Genomic DNA, 17,270 nt, shown 5'->3' with positions numbered 1-17,270 from the left:
AATAAATATAATACCAAAAAGATAACTATATAAATACAAATTGGAGCATAGTAAGTATTTAGTATACTCTTATGGGCTTAGATTAATCACATTTTAATCTAATATATTAAATCAAAGTAAACACTTTTTTTGGGTGATGTTTGCATGGCGCAATGGTATGTGGGTGTGCATACCTCCCAACATTACCCTCTCCAGGAGGGACAGAATGCTCTATTCCTGGACTTCCCCTTCATTTTTTTGATTAATATCACCTGTGTTGAAGCGCTTTTCTTATTCATTAACCTGTTTAAAACAAGTGATGGAAATCATATATTAAGAGGGAAGTCCAGGAACAGAGCATTGTCTCCCTCCTGGAAAGGGTCATGTTGGGACTCGGGAGGTATGCCCATAGCATCCATGCTGCATGCATGGTAACCGTCAGTCTTTAAGTTCTACTCGGCTGTCAAACACATCAAGCTCGCTAGATGGCGCCCGGCTACACGATGTGAGCACCAACAGAGGACGGTAGTCGTAATGTGTTACTATCCGCACAGCAGTACATCCGGGGTAATTCACTGTGCGTTCCAGTTTCCGGAAGTGATAGGTGTGACCCATGCCGGCTTCCCTGCCTCCCGGAAGAGCTTCCTGTTCCCTGTCTAGAGATCAGCGTGACATTCAGGAGCAGGGCGACCATGCTGCGTATCCTCCGTGCTGCCCCGGTGGTGGGCCGCCGGCTCTCCGGTCACAGCCGGGTGACTGTCCAGCATCAGGTGGGAGGAGCTCTCATATACATCACGTGTGTGTCCTGTGTCAGTGTGCTGTTATGAAACTAAGTGCCGGCATGCCCTGATAGCCCTGTCACTTGCTGTGAGATATAGCTATTAGCAGGCTGCGCTCCCCTGTGGCGGTGTACAGAGCATCCCTACATAAGAAACGCTACAATAGTATGCAAATAGGTAGGGGCAGAACAGTGACAGTGCCAATATGCAGTTAGGGTAAGGGACTCTGGGCTCCCACATCATGCACCCAGTATATGGTGCCATGTGTGCAGGTGGCTGCAGCAATCCAACAGTGGTGTAGCTAATAGCTAATGTTATGAGGGAGAGCCCAGAGAGTCTGCTCTATCTGCTACAGAACTAAATGCCCAAATGGAGCCCCTGTGCATGCTTTACCTAATTCTCATGTGCATAGAGGGTAGGAATGATGGCTAGGATTCTGGCATCGAATCTTTCCATGTGTTGGTAACTGACCATCACATCAAAATAAATTTGACAGAAAATATAATTAATATGATTTGTGCGTGTGCAAAAGAAAATGCCCCGAGGGGTGGGACCATCGAATCACCATCAAATGTTTACCATTCAATGGTAGCGAACATCAGAATGCCGTCATCGTATGGTAAAAGTACTACCATTAAAGCAAAATCATCGATGGTTAAGAATTGTGATGGCCATGCCTAATGGAGGGCGCATCAACCCTACTTACTTGGAAGGAGGAGCTGCATTTGGTAATGCACCTGCATGCATTTGTGATCCAGTGCGGCAACGGAGGAAGCAGCATGGGGTCACGGTTAGGTCTAAATTCAAGTGGGCTAAGGGACCTTGTCACATGACAGGGGAGGAGAGGGGGCGAAGGAGGAGCAAGGGACCCAAATGGACCCTCGCGGGCTTGCCAAACCTTGGGGACAGTGGCTCGCTTGCCACATGGTTACTAACGGCAACCAGTGGTGGCGTGGATTGTGAAGGAGCAAGCCCCCCTGGCTTTGTTCCTCGTCTTGGGTGTGAAAGGTCCAGTAGTACACTATAATTTAGCAACTACCATGGGGTCACCTATAACACCATTGGGCTGCAGCTGTGACCAAGAGTCCAGGACATCTATCTTATGACATATATATTCCAGCCTCAGCCCTCCCCTAGAATGGTTTTGAGGAAAGTGCTGCCAAGCGGCTGTAAACTGTCAATCTGCTCAAGTTTCCGTCCTCACTGCACAAGCACAGTATGTGTCTGGTGCAAGAATAAAGTACAAACGTTATTACTTTGCGTCATGTGCCTCAGAATCTTCAGTGTCCAAATTATCCTGCTGAGGATAGTTTATCTGTCGCCTTCCCCTTCAGAGCCAGTTATCTCCCCCTAGGTTTTGTGATGTGGTCCAGTGAAGATTGACACTTCACTGTACATGCCCTTAAAGCCACCATACAATAGTGCAATTTGGGCCTTTTTCACTCGATTTCAAAACATCAGGCTGATAAATCGAGTGAAAAGTGTCAAATATTATGTCTTTTACTTACGATTCCGATCTGATACGCGGTCCCGTGCGCAGCTCTGTTATGTTATTTTTGGTGGTTGGCCTGCAGGCAGAATTATTAGAAGTTATCTAAACATCATGATGTGTGTGGAAACCTGTAAATTTGTTCCCCATTGTTCTTCCTCCACTATGTGTGTTTGAACCTTTTTTAAAGTGTGTATTCGCAACCTTTCTCTAGAAATTGATATTATTTTATGATTATTCTCTGTATTACATACAGAGATGCCAATCTTGTGTCAATGATTGGACATCCCTACCCTGAACTCAAGTGGTGCAAAATGATGTCTCAGGTGATGTCCCAAAATGTCCAATAAAAGCTTGGAGTTCAGACCTGGCGAGTCAGAAGGCTGTGACTTATTCGGACATATTAGTACTTCTCAAACTATAGGGCAATGACCCATGTTCTGTCCTGGGAGAGAGCTGATCTTTCTCCTGCCACCTGGCATAGAAGTGATAATTGACAGTAAATTATAAAAGCCGTAACTGGATTCCATTTGTGCAAAGGAAAAATACCATGTTCTTTAAAAACAAACTCTCACTGAGTTGTTCCTTGTAAAGGATAGTCTACGATTGCTGCGCATGTGTATATTTAATATTCAGCCAGATAATATTATAAAGCAGATTTGTTAAGTTAGATGCATGGAAAAATCTAATTAATAAATATGTAATCGCATATAGAGAGTGCAGCACAACCAGTGGGCAATATATTTGTGTGAACAGCACACTTGTTGCAGGGACTGGCATCACAGCTGGGTGGGCAAATTCAAATGCCCATCTAGCTGGATGTCGGGATTGAGATATCCAGTAGCCAATTAGTAAGTGTATGTGCTTACCTAACGTGGCCATTTTGGGTTTATCTACATCTCCCTCCACTGTGCATGACCAACACCTTTGCCCCAGACCTAAAGGCCCATACACTCTGTGCGGCATTCAGCTGAAAGCGGCTCAGTTTGGTCTTTTGAGCTGTTTTCTAAAGACGGGGCAGCGATGAGTGGTGAGTGCTTATGTGCACTCCTGCATCATCGCTGGCCTGCTGCTCATCCATTGCGTCCACCCCCGGGAAAATCGCTAAAATGGGCAAAAACCTCTCAGTGTGTATGCACTAAGCGTTTGTCATTCTAGCGATTTTCCCCATTGAACGGTCAGCAGACACGCTGGGCAAAATCAACCAGTGTGTATGTACCTTTACTTTCCTTATGCTTGATTTTCCTCATGTATGTTTCACTAAAACCCATGGTCTTCAATTTGGTAACACAATGCATTTATCTGTTGCAGCTGCACCTGAACATCTGCCGGCATTGCTCCTCTGGAATAATTCCCAATGAAAGGATTCGCAACATAGGAATTTCAGCCCACATTGATTCTGGAAAAACAACCGTGACCGAGCGTATTCTGTATTACACTGGACGCATAGCACAGATGCATGAGGTGCGTTATACCATAATATAAGTATCTCCACAGTTCAGGGCCTCCTGAAAGGTGTACATCAGATATTTTCTGAAAACCATTCTTCTGGTAACTCTAGAAAGAATAGCGTTGCTGATGGCAACCAAGCATTAACAAGGATATTCGTTATTTTTCTGTCCGCATAGATAGACTAATTTAGAATTTGAGACTTTTTGATCATGATCTAGTAATAGGGACTGAACACTAATTTCATTTTTATGACTTTTTTTAAAATTTTATTTCATTTTAATTAGTTTAATAGGTATTTCGATGTTATGAATTGAGCAAACTTTATCAGTCATGTACTAAAAAGAGACCACATACAGCAGGGGTGGCCAAACCGGTCCTCGAGATCTACCAACAGTCCACGTTTTCCAAATCACCTAGCTGGTGCACAGCTGTAGTCATTACTAACTGTCACATTTTCAAACATGTTGCATTCATTCCTACTATAGATCCACAGGTTGCCTGACATACATGAACTGTTGGTAGCTCTTGAGGACCGGGTTGGCCACCCCTGACATAGAGTATATCTACATGCAACATTTTCCACTGTTGAACCCAGCATGCTGGATGCTATCTGCAGTGGTTTGGGGCTGGGTACTTGAGCACACACCTGAAGATTTATCTGTCCAATCCATCTGGTGGGAGCAAAAGTCTGGTAATGTATTGGATCCTATGACAATCGAACATTTGTTCCCAAACTCTGGAAAACAGACAATGATCTTTGGTCAAATTGGTTAAATTCATTTAATCTAAAGGTCCATACACACTGGGCGACTTTGCCCAGTGTGTTTGGACAATGATGATAGGCTGAAAATCGCTCACACACAGCGCATACACACTGAGCAATTTTCGCCCTTCTGAGTGATTTTCCTGGGGGTGGATGACTTCATCACTCATCTGCTGGTAATACCAAAGCAGCTCAAATGGCAAAACAGGGCTGCTTTCAGCTCCGAATTATTCAGTGTGTATGGGCCTTAACAGATTTGTCTAAATCAGGCATAGCCAAGCTGTGGCCCACCAGCTGTTGTGAAACTACACGTCCCAGCATGCCTTGACATAGTTTTAGCATTCCCTAATAGCAAAACTGTGGCAAAGCATGATGGGGCTTGTAGTTTCACAACAGCTGGACGGCTATAGTTTGGCCATGCCTGGTGTAAATGAAAACATAACATTTGGCCATTTGGGAGCTAATGACTGTTTATCATATGCTTTCATTCATTACCAGATTTTTGCTCACACCAGACAAATTGGACAGATAAATGTGTAGGGGTATACCCAGCTTAAGTGTGTTTCCAAACATTAGCCGTGTTGCTTGTCCAATGTTACCAAGCTTCCAAAAGGGAGCAATGTATTATTTAACATACATAATAATGGCTTTTCATTTCAGGTGAAAGGTAAGGATGGTGTTGGGGCTGTTATGGATTCTATGGAATTGGAACGCCAGAGAGGTATCACCATTCAGTCTGCTGCCACCTTCACCATGTGGAAAAATACAAACATCAACATAATTGACACACCAGGTACAGTGCCATAGCTCAGTGAAGACAACAGTTTGTTACATGGTCAAATACTGTACAGATATAAAATGTCTAGAATCCAGTGCAGTCTAAGGCCAGTATTCAATGCTCCCGATTCACCGGTTTTTTTTCCGGCGAATCGGGCTGTTTTCACTCCTTGCATTGAAGGAGTGAACAGTGAATGCCGGCCAGTTCTCAGTTTCATAATCGCTGCAATTCGCTGGTGTATTTCAATGGGGTTTTCACTGGGATTCACTGAGAGTGTATTCAATGCTAGGATGCTTTCTCCCTGATTTTTGCCATGATTCTCCATTTTACATTCAACATCTTTTTTAAGGTGAACTGGAAAGTGATCTTTTAAAATAAAGGTGTTTTTTTTTTGGTATCAAAAAATCAGATTTTTTTTTTTTTTCATGTGAAGGGACATGCTATTTCTATTCATGTGCTTGAAGCACATTTTTATATTTATTTATATATATATATATATATATATATATATATATATATATATATATAAAACAAGCAGAAGTCACTCTAAGAATTAGTTCAGAACTGCACAGCGGCAGTCAATGTAAAAAACGGGAAGACACTGGTATAGTGCAAAGCCAACGTTTCGGGCGGGTAGCCCTTTATCAAGACATAACAAGTGTACAAACATTACTCACATTTATAGTAGAAAAACTGTCAAATCACTCTATGCACACCACCACCGTGCTGGCCCCCGGCGGGGAACTGATGACATCATCGGCGCTGCTGCACCGACAGGTTCTGACTCACCGGGGGCGTGTGTCCATCACCGTGTACCTAGTAACCATGGTGACAATGTAAATAAATGCATGAAAACTATAAACCACCATAACGTGTACACCTCAAGTGAGGAAGGTTAAAAATCAAGGGAGACCACAGGGCGGCAATGAGCGGGGAGCTGTAGTGTGTGTGTATGCTACGGGCTGGTCACCGTATCCGGACCGTGTATACAACTGGGCTGAATGAGCGGCTGCTGTCAGCCGTGTCCGTGATCAGGCAGGAGCGCAAGATCGCTATATAGTGTAACCTATGTGCTGTCCCACAGGCGAACACTGGACGCTGTGTAATGTGTGCCTTGCGGGAACGGTGTCGGTCCCGCGGCTGGATGTGCGGCTGCAGACTGCCATGTAAGGGATGAATCAATGCTATCAGATCGCTAGATCCAGGGTGCCTGGTTGGGAGCACGCAGAGAGTGTAGCCATGGTGCTGAACAGGGTGTATGAATGGGAACACGCAGTGCGTGTAACCTAGGTGCTGAACGGAGTAAAGCCGTCCAGTGTGTGCCAGCCTTGTCATGTAATATGGCAAGGTTGGGAGGGCAACTATGTGATGGAAACTGGGCGATGTGGTGTGAAAGTGTACTAAGTGTGACTGTGTGGAGGAGGGTGAGGACGGACTAAGCGGGCTTAAGAAAGAGCTGGATGGGTAGAAGTGAGAGTGCAGAAAGAGGGAGAACCAAGTGTGCAGATCGTGTATCTATGGATACAGCCAATGATGAAAGAAGCGGCAGTGAGAATGTGAAGGTCTAGAGGTGATTTATTTTAATTTTTTTTACACTTTCACCAGCAGGGGGCCTGACGCGGTGAATAGGGTGACACGGAGGGCTGGCAGCGAATGCTCCAGCCCTCCGGAACCCTGCGAATGTGCAGCTAATCCTTAACAGGATTCGCTGCACATTTCGAAAACCAGAATTGAATACTGCACTAAGATGAGCAATATTTATTTGCTGCTTACAGTAGCCGTTATGCTTAGTACTTATCACTTGTTTGGGCATTTGTACGCTGATGATACTCCAATCTATCTATCCTCCCCTGAATTGTCACATCAGTATTGCTCCGTGTCTCTGAATGTCTTTCTGCCATTTCATCTTGGATGTCATCTCGCCACCACAAACTCAACATTTCCAAAACAGAATTAATTATATTCCCACCAACCAAGAGTAGTTACCTGATATCTCTATCACTGTTGAGAACACAACAATTAATCCTACTCCACAAGCTCACTGCTTAGGGGTCATCATCGACTCTGAACTGTCCTCTTATTCAATCTCCCTCTAAATCATGTTACGTGCATCTAAAAAACATATCCAAAATTCGTCTGTACCTTACACAAGACACTGCAAAAACTCTAATCCATGCACTTATTATATCACGTATTGATTATTACAATGGCCTCCTTACCGGTCTTCCTAAGAAAAGACTCTCACCACTACAATCCATTTTGAATGCAGCTGCGAGGCTGTTATTCCTGGCTAGACATTCATCGTCTGCTGATCCACTCTGTCAGTCCTTCCATTGGTTGCCTGTATTTACCATATTCAATATGAAATACTTCTACTTACATGCAAAGCCATCACTCTGACTACACTGCCTTAAATCTCTTCCCTTATCTCAAAATATATCCCCACCCAACCTCTCCGCTCTGCACAAGATCTGCGTCTCTCACTCACACTCATTACTTGCTCCCACTTACACTTGCAGGATTTGTGTCGGGCAGCACCCACCCTATGGAATGCCCTTCCACACACACTAAAGGCCCCCACACACAGCACAATTTTCAGGCATTTTCTGAGCGATTTTACTAAATCGCTCAGAAAATGCCTGAAAATGCATGTAAATCGCTGTGTATATAGCCCACACAGCGATTTACATGCGCGCCCCCGCCGTTCTGAATCTGCACAAGATTCAGAACGGACCTGTCTGTCAATTCAGAGCAGTCGCTGAGATGCTCCTGCTCATCTCCCACATGTGTGGCGCGGGGATGAGCAGGGCCATCTGAGCGACCGTCACTGAAGACGCCGCCAAGAAGCCCCGCTGTCACTCACCGCCCCACTGAAGCCGCTGCCGCCCGGAAGCATTCCTGCACAACGCCGGGGCACTGAGCCCTGAAAGGGCACATCCAGTATTTGAAATGCCGGCTGGCTGTTGGAGTGGGTCTGAAGCGGCTGTGGTTCGCAGCGCAGGCATTAATAGACAGCTGCCGTTGCTGCAGAGCTCAGCTGAGGAAACTCCTGTCGTATCCTTCACCGCGGCATCCTGCCTCCTTTCTCCAGCCTGCACCAACCAATCAGGGTGCCGCAGGCTCAACAATCAGGGTGCCGCAGGCTCAACAATCAGGGTGCCGCAGGCTGTGTATCATTGGACAGCTGAGCCGTCACTCAGCTGTCCCGGCTAGCGCTTTTACACGCTGTCAGTGCACTGTATGTGCAGACAGAGTGCTGTCAGTAGGGACTAGTAGGGAGCGCAGCAGCGCAGATCAGCTCGTAATAGATCCAATGAGAATGTCTGTGGTGGGCACAGGCTCCTGGGACTCTTATTATGGTCCTGGTGCCTGCTCTTGTGCCCCCCCCCTGATGCCTTTGAGTGTTAAGTGTGTCAAGCATATATGTATATGTAAATTGTGCGGTGCAGAGCAGAAGAAACTGCCTATTCTTTCCAACCAGCAAGACGCCTATGTTTAGGAATGGGGATGGGGACCCCTATACCACATTATATATATATATATATATATATATATATATATATATATATATATATATATATATATATATATATATATATATATATATACATACACAGTGCAGTTTGATGGCATGTGACAGTAGTGACAGATTTGAGATCTCCCGTGCTGAATCTCCCAATTTGAATCTCTGACACAAATCTCTCTGTATGTGGCTCATTGTCTGAAATGAGTCACAACAGTGAAATCTCTTGTGCTGAATCTCCCGTTATGTATCTCTGGCACACATCTCTGCGTATGTAGGGCCCATAAGACTCTCCTCTAGCCTCCAAACTTTCAAGCGTTCCCTGAAAACTCACCTCTTCAGGCAGCTTATCATATTCAGGACCCCCACACAACCAACAGTAGCATTCATGTCTAATTGCAACCCATCAGGACTGTCTTGTAATATGGTGAGACTTGCATGGTATGGAATCATACCCATATGTAACGGACCCCTGCTGGCATCTGTATTCTGACTATTGGCATCCCATCTCCTAGCCATCCATATGTATTCCCAGAAATACTGCTCTGGCTTCTGTAATAGCACAGCATGCGTTGTCACCAAGTGTTGAAAGCCTCCCAAACAGACTGCATAGGTGGTCATCAATAGCAGTCTGTTTCTAAGGGGAACAGGAGGCATAGAAGGAGAGCCTGGAGCCTGCTCCATCACCATGGCACGTTTTTCAGGTATCAATTCAATCAGTATCTCCATCACTGTGGATTTAGTGTATTGTACTAAATGACTAGTATGGCGCACATAGGTGTATTGAATATTGTGTCCTCTAATCTACCAGGCCATGTGGATTTCACAATTGAAGTGGAAAGAGCCCTGAGAGTATTGGATGGGGCAGTACTTGTGTTGTGTGCTGTTGGAGCGGTCCAGTGCCAGACCATGACTGTGAACAGACAAATGAAACGATACAATGTGCCCTTCCTAACATTCATCAACAAACTGGACAGACAGGGTTCCAATCCTACCAGGGCAGTGCAGCAGCTGAGGTGAGTGAGCGCTCCACATGCAGTTTACAAAGATACAAAGTAAAATATATAGCATTTTACAGTGCATGAGTCAACCATTTGTGTTTTCCTTTATATCAGGGCTAAATTAAACCATAATGCAGCATTTGTCCAGATTCCAATTGGACTTGAGAGTAACTTTAAAGGAATTCTGGACCTTGTGGAGGAACGCGCTGTGTATTTCGATGGAGAGTTTGGGTATGGTGTATTTCATGGTTTCTGTGTATTACTGTTCTTATTATTACAGTATTTTGACACAAAGTACCTTCATTTTATTTTAAGGCAAAATATGCGTTATGAAGACATTCCCGTGGAGTTCAGAGCTGAGGTAGCAGAGAGGCGGCAGGAACTGATAGAAAGTGTGGCGAATTCTGATGAAATTCTAGGGGAGATGTTCCTGGAGGAAAGGACTCCTACAACTACTGAATTAAAGGTGAGCTGCATAGACAAATAGTCCCAAATCTGGATTTCTTAACATTATATGTAGTGTCTGTGATCTGACTAATATTTTGTTCTTCAGCAAGCCATCCGAAGAGCCACTCTGAAGAGGATGTTTACACCTGTTCTAGTTGGGAGTGCACTTAAGAATAAGGGTATCCAGCTTCTCTTAAATGCTGTGTTAGAGTATCTTCCAAACCCATCGGAAGTATCAAATTATGCTATTCTCAATAATGAGTAAGTCTTCAGAGCAAACAAACTGTATTTTAATGTTTTCCTGTTATGTACATCAACGATCTGTAACAAAACCTCACCTGCTCCCTGAACATGTATTGCGGGGAGACACTACAGTCTGTACCGAGAGTTTCATTATTCATATATCATGAAATAGCAGGCAAAGACTTCATGTCATCTGTGCCTACAGTTTGCAGAGGGAACGCCACATGTTGGCCCTATTGGAATGCCTTCAGAGGCGGATTTAGACCTCATGGGGCCCTTGGCAAGATACTGATTTGGGGCCCTCCTCCCTCCAACAATCCATAGCAAAATATTTTAGCTGCTGATTGCAGTCAGCATCGATAGAGTACATTGGCGCGTGCACCTTCTACGATAAATGCTCAGCTGCATGAACATTGGCATTGCGTACTAATCTGAACCATACATACATTTAAATGAAGGTTAGGCAATCATTTATTGGATAAAATCATCGGATAATATAACTGGTAATCAAAGGTTGAACTTGATGGACATAAGTCTTCGTTCAACCTAAACTACTATGTAAACTATGAATCAGGCTGTAGGTCTTTTGGATGTAGACTTAATACCTGCATCACATTTAAAGTAAACGGATTGCCCACATTGTATACTGTATTCTATAGGTTGTTAGGTTTTTTTTTTGTTTTTTTATAAAAAGACAATAAAAATACACCTGATTTATTAAAAAACAAACAACTGATGTCTACATAAATTGGAAGAAACCATTTTGTGATCCAAAGATTTTTATATCAAAGAACATTAAAGGGACTTTCCGAGTATTGGCAGGTCCACACGATGTCAAAACATCACACGGTAGTCGTGCAGTGCTCCTCTGGGAATGTTTTGGGTGACCCAGATATCTTAATAACGGTCCCTTGGGCCCTAGGCAGACACTTAGGTTGCCCTGTGGAAAATCCACCTCTGGATGCCTTTACTCTGAAATGCAGTATTTAAATGATTAACAATATGTGAACTATACTATATACGTAGAGAAAGAATATTGCCCCCAATAATGCGCTTAAAAGAGCAGCACCTCTATAGTACCTCGCTGTTAGTAAATGTACAGGTGGGAGAGAGATAGAAAGAGAGAATAGGGGTGCGTTATACTAAAAATACCACTTAGTGGCTGTACATACAATAAATCAATGAAAATTTGTAAAAACAAGTATATATTTATTGGCCATGGTTCATCCAGCAATAAGGTTTCATTTCACAGTTTCGGATTTTCCAAAAAGTGCCAAATACAGTACAGATCCGCGGCCCAACGCGTTTCGTCCCTTAGGACTTCATCAGGGGCATGAATCGATCCGATAAGTAGGTGTCTCCTACACAATTTATGAATGGAGGTATATCCTCTAACCGTAAGATAGTGGTCTATACAAAAATTTTGGGGCTACCGATTAGGTGAAAGTGGTCTCTCAAACCAGATAGTGGCAGATAAGTTCACAGATAGTGGCAGATAAGTTCACAGATAGTGGCAGATAAGTTCACAGATAGTGGCAGATAAGTTCACAGATAGTGGCAGATAAGTTCACAGATAGTGGCAGATAAGTTCACAGATAGTGGCAGATAAGTTCACAGATAGTGGCAGATATGTTCAAACATAAAGTGGCAGTATTCAATATGGTGTTCTTCTGTCCACAGTGGCAGATTTATACAGCATCAATTTAGGTGAGAGTGATCTCCCAGACCAGATAATAGCAGACCAATTCATACACGTAATTGCAGAATTCAATATGGTATTCCTCTGTTCCCAGTTGTAAATTTATACAGCCTCAATAGGGTGAAAGTGGTCTCTAAAACCAGATAATAGTAGACAAATTCACAAGTAAAGTAGCAGTGTTTCAATATGGTATTCCTCTGTCCACAATAGCAGATTTATACAGCCTCTTAATGTAACCTGAACCAAGAATCCCGGGGTCTCCTGTATATATATACTTCTTTTATACCAGTCCTTGAATACAATATATGCTAACTTATTCATGTGTACTCCACCTTCTAGGTTGTCTCCTGCATGTTCTTTATGCTTGTTATATACATTGCTTATTACAGAACAGCTGTTTCTGAATGCCCACTACATAGCTCAGTTGCTGTCTCATGTTCTGTTTCCTCATAGAACGTGTTACAAAGTTTTGTGACGTGTGAAAGTAATGCATAATAATTAATTTTTGGCTGCATTTGGGAGTAATATGGGAAGTTAAGTGGAAGTGCGATAGTTTTGTTTTAAAAGGTAGAAAATACGTTTTCTACTTTTTTCTGTAAGTGTTTGTTATTTACCTAAAATATCTTTTTAGGATTCTAAGTTATATACAGGAAAGTTTTTACTTCATGTGATCACTAGCCAGAAGATATTCTGTCCCCCTTCATGCATTCCCCTACACCACGGGTGTCAAACACAAGGCCAGTGGGCCAAATCCGGCCCGCCAGACCTCGTCATGTGGCCCGCGCAGCCGCCGCCACCCACCCCCGCCTGGCGCCGATTACATTACTGCGGGAAGCCATCACAGTGTGAGTGTCACATCACATTCAGTGACGCTCACATGACGACTCGAGACTGAGAGACATACCTAACAACGTGAGGAAGCCGGGTGACACAGTCACTCCGCCGCAGCGCTCGCTGGGAGGAGGAGGGAGGCAGGACAGTGGACACAGACTTGTTAGTGTCACTGTGTGACATGCCTGACTCCTCCCCGGCTCCTCCTGCGGGCAGCGGCTACGGCGCTGCTATGTGTGACACACGCCCGCCTGACAGCAGTGCCAGTGACACCGTGGCGCGCATGCTGCTGCGGCTGCCTGTCGGACTTGGACACCGGCCCGGCGGTGAGCTGCCTCCTGCCTGTGGTGCCGCACTGCGCAGCAGTGGCATCAGTTGGTTCAGTATATTTACTGTAAGTTCGGCAGTGGGGTAGGCACAGTTGTGTTGTCTCTTGTTGTCCAGACCAGTCTGTCCAGTCCAGAGTCCGTGGCCGGGCAGGCAGAGAGCCAGGCCAGCAGCACACAGCCGCAGCCTGAGCCCACAAATCTGCAGTGCGGCTGCCTGTGTCCAGGGTTATTATCATTATCTGTCCCACTGTCACCACCAGTCCCGAACTCTAGCGAGAGTCCTGCGAACCCAGAGGCCCAGGTCACCTGCTGGGCGATCTGACGTCACGTCACTGTGCCCTGTCCCAGGCCCCCAGCCAATCTCCCTGCTAGTTATTACTTACATTATTACAAAAAACAGTAATAATTGAATGCAGTGACAATAATTTATGATAATAAAGAGTGGACACATAGTCCTACAGATACAACCGGCCCTTTGAGGGTGACCAAACTGCTGATGCAGCCCCCGATGAATTTGAGTTTGACACCCCTGCCCTACACGTTTTCAAACCATCACATAACCCCCTCACGCTCCAATCACTGGGGAAACCAGTGACCACCCCAGTACTAATCTAATAACCACTAACATTTAGTTGTATTCATTGTTAAACCGAATAATACCTTTCAGGAGCATAGAGCTGATAGCCCCTGCTGCAGCGTCACCAAGCTGCTGACCTCTTCCCTGTTCCCTATTACCTGTCTAGAGTGTATATTCTGGTTTTGGTGTATGTCTGAAAAATACTGTACAATTCCAGCAGCACTTCCTTTCATCACACCTTGTTCATAACCCCTTGCTTGTTGTGAAATACTTATTTCTTCGTTGTAGAAGTTGATACTTTAATAACATGGCCTTTTTTTAAATTGAAAATGTCTTTCTCTTTCCTCAATGACTACACATAGACACCAGTAATGAGACTTGTCTCACTTTTCAGAAGTTCAGAAGAATCTACAAAGTTTTTAATGAGCTCTGCCAGAGATGGCTCACAACCATTTGTTGGACTGGCGTTCAAATTGGAAGTAAGTATATAAATGTCAGGTATGCTTCATTACTTGTTCCTCAGCCTGTTGCTATGGGGAGAGCTTAGCGTTACTGTACTGCAAAATATTATCACATCGGAATGAATTTAATTTAATGAAATAATATGGATCTAAATATTCTTGAGTTTCATTAAAATGTTACTAATTAAATTAAATTAATTAAGGCGGTTCTTATGTAATATATGGGCTCCCATTTTTCTTATGAGACCGCGGGGCTCGCTGCGCTCGCCACACTATATAAAATCAACTTCATGCGTAGTTGGATAGTAGGGGTATGAAAAAATGGGGTGCATTTAACATGGGAGCCCAGATAATACATAAGTACCAAAAAGATTCATTGAACTGTGATAGAAGATCATTTAAAATATGTGTAAAATATTTAAGATCTTATTTGTAAGATCTCAAGCTAGGTGCACTAAGCTTCAAAAGTGATACAGGTTGAGTATCCTGTATCCAAAATGCGCGGGACCAGGAGAATTTTGGATAACGGATTATTCCGTATTTCGGAATATTTTAATATTTCAATGATGTATTTTAATGTATCTTGCATTTATGCTGTATAAACACATAAAATACACACAAATATATGTTATTTGTTCAAAAAACAAGGTTTCAAAACATGAAACTAAATGTGTGTACTATCTCAGATACTGAATTTGAATGCCAAGCAATCATTTTCTTGTACATATATAGTGCCAGTTACATATCATGTCCTCTGTTCTGCTGTTACATATCATGTCCTCAGTGAGTTTTTAGAAAAAATATATATTTTTTTCACTTTCTGGAATGTATGGTTTTCGGAATAATTCGGATAACGGATATTCGGATGCGGGATACTCGACCTGTATTGATAAAATGAACAACCAACCAATCAGCTCTTGCCTGTCATTTTTCAAACACAATCTGTGACATGGCAGGTAGGAGCTGATTGGCTGGCTGTTTATCAATCTCCATTTTATCACTTTTGGCATCTGGACTTTTGTTTGTCATCCTTAAAATAAAAAATCAAATTTTGACATTCTAGTATATTCAATTTGTAAGGACGTTCACTGTAGGGAATGTCTGGCCAACCTGTGGCTCTCCAGCTGTTGTGAAAATACACCTTCTTTAATAGCAATATTGTGATAGCGCATGATTGGTTGAGTAGTTTCACAGCATCTGTAGAGCCACAGGTTGGCTATAGGGAGTAGTAGTGTATGTTTGTGTGATATTTAACATAATTACAATCTGATGTATTTCAAACCTTGAAATCCATTTACAAATCATTAGGCTGTGGCATGGCTGCAGCAAAACTTCTCCCCTGAATCTCCTAGCCCTGATAAGATTTGAGTTCACAGTAGGTCCTCCTAGGTGCCGCAGTTGTGCATCTAGGCAAAATCATATGTAGGGGAGATAGATATTTTATACCTCGGTTCTTGTGTATTATAACGGCGCCCGATTTCATCTAAATCGCATCCGATATATCGGCCGATTTGCGGCCGATATTTCGGCCGATTTGATTTGCGTCCGATTTTCGGCCTATTTTTTGCAGATTTTCGGGCATTTCGGGAAAATGCCTCTGATTGTACAATTAAATATCGCATAGCAACGCATGCCAGCAAGTGGCATGCGATGCGATGTGATTCGCAATGTTAAATGCACCCCCATTGTTAACTATCAACACCAACCCGAAGCGTGGCGAGGGGCGGCGGTACGCGTCCTCCGACCTTTTCATACCCCCACTATCCACATCGGCGTGGAGTTGATTTTAGATAGTGTGGCGAGCCACCGAGCCCGAAGCATGGCGAGCGCACGTGGATTACTTTACATGTATTCCGCGGGGCTCGCTGCGCCTGCCACACTATCTAAAATCAACTCCACGCCGACGTGGATAGTGGGGGTATGAAAAAGTCAAAAGGACGCGTACCGCCGCCCCTTGCAGGCTCGCCACGCTTCGGGTTGGCATTAATAGTGGGGGTGGTGTTGACAATGGGGGTGCATTTAACATTGTAAGCACCCATCAGGGTGATTGTACAATTACAAATCGAATCGCTTCACATGCATCGCATGGCATGCATCATATGCCACTATATTGCATGCGATGCACTACGATAGAAATCGGGGGTGTGCAATGATGGAACAGAATGCAAATCGTCCGGAAAAAGTGAAAAATCGGCCGCAAAATCGCATCCGATTTTTTCATGCGATTTCCGCCCGATTTTCGGCCGATTTCGTGGGCGCCATGATAATACACAAGTACCTATACCTCTTTCAGACCGCACTCTAGACCCAGGTTAGTGCCGTGTCCTTGCAGCCCCAACACGAGCCGAGGTGTGGTCTGAAAGGGCCACCTCGGTTAGATTGTCCCAGAAGAATTCTTCCTTAAAGCTTTTTTTTTCAGCAATTCATTTGTGCTTTCAGAAATAGTTGTGTTGAGTAACAAACTTGGGAGTGCTATATACCTATCTCCTTATTGTATTGGTGCATAGATTCTGTGCGTTGCATTCAACTTTATTTAGTATGAGGTCAGGGCTTGTGATGATTAATTCTATCATTGTTCCCAGTCACAAAACTAGCTCTGTTCCCCTAAACCACTAAACAGCTCTCACCGCGTTGTCTGTTCTAGGCTGGTCGCTTTGGTCAACTAACATATATTAGAGTGTACCAGGGAATGCTCAAGAAAAGTGACTACGTTTACAATACAAGGACTGGCAAGAAAGTGCGAGTACAAAGACTGGTTCGTCTCCATGCTGATGTAATGGAGGTAAAGTGTTCTCCTGTAACATTTATTGTAGAGTAAAGCTAGTTAATAATAATAATTATAACAAAATAGTTATGATTGCGTATTTCAAGTAGTTTAACTTTGGCTATGAAATCAGTAGGGATTGATGTTCAATCCAT

General features: G+C 43.7%; 1 protein-coding gene across 3 annotated transcripts in view; it reads left to right on the top strand.

The window, feature by feature from the left end:
* The first annotated feature begins 520 nt into the window (after positions 1–520).
* The window catches only part of GFM1 (G elongation factor mitochondrial 1), a 40,737-nt gene continuing 23,987 nt past the window's right edge, over positions 521–17,270 (top strand). Inside the window, exons 1-9 of one of the 3 annotated variants that reach the window (XM_083177864.1) lie at positions 526–749; positions 3,559–3,711; positions 5,123–5,255; positions 9,575–9,779; positions 9,879–9,995; positions 10,080–10,230; positions 10,318–10,472; positions 14,285–14,369; positions 16,996–17,133. In XM_083177864.1, coding sequence (XP_083033990.1) covers positions 672–749; positions 3,559–3,711; positions 5,123–5,255; positions 9,575–9,779; positions 9,879–9,995; positions 10,080–10,230; positions 10,318–10,472; positions 14,285–14,369; positions 16,996–17,133 — 1,215 coding nt within the window. In that variant the 5' untranslated portion in view covers positions 526–671. Of the gene's footprint in view, positions 750–3,558; positions 3,712–5,122; positions 5,256–9,574; positions 9,780–9,878; positions 10,231–10,317; positions 10,473–14,284; positions 14,370–16,995; positions 17,134–17,270 lie in introns of all 3 variants that reach the window. The other 2 variants (XM_083177865.1, XM_083177863.1) reach the window with 2 other exon arrangements.

This window comes from Crinia signifera, chromosome 3 (assembly GCF_055691185.1).
Source record: "Crinia signifera chromosome 3, ASM5569118v1, whole genome shotgun sequence".
NCBI lineage: Eukaryota > Metazoa > Chordata > Amphibia > Anura > Myobatrachidae > Crinia > Crinia signifera.
This window is presented reverse-complemented; position numbering and strand designations above follow the sequence as displayed.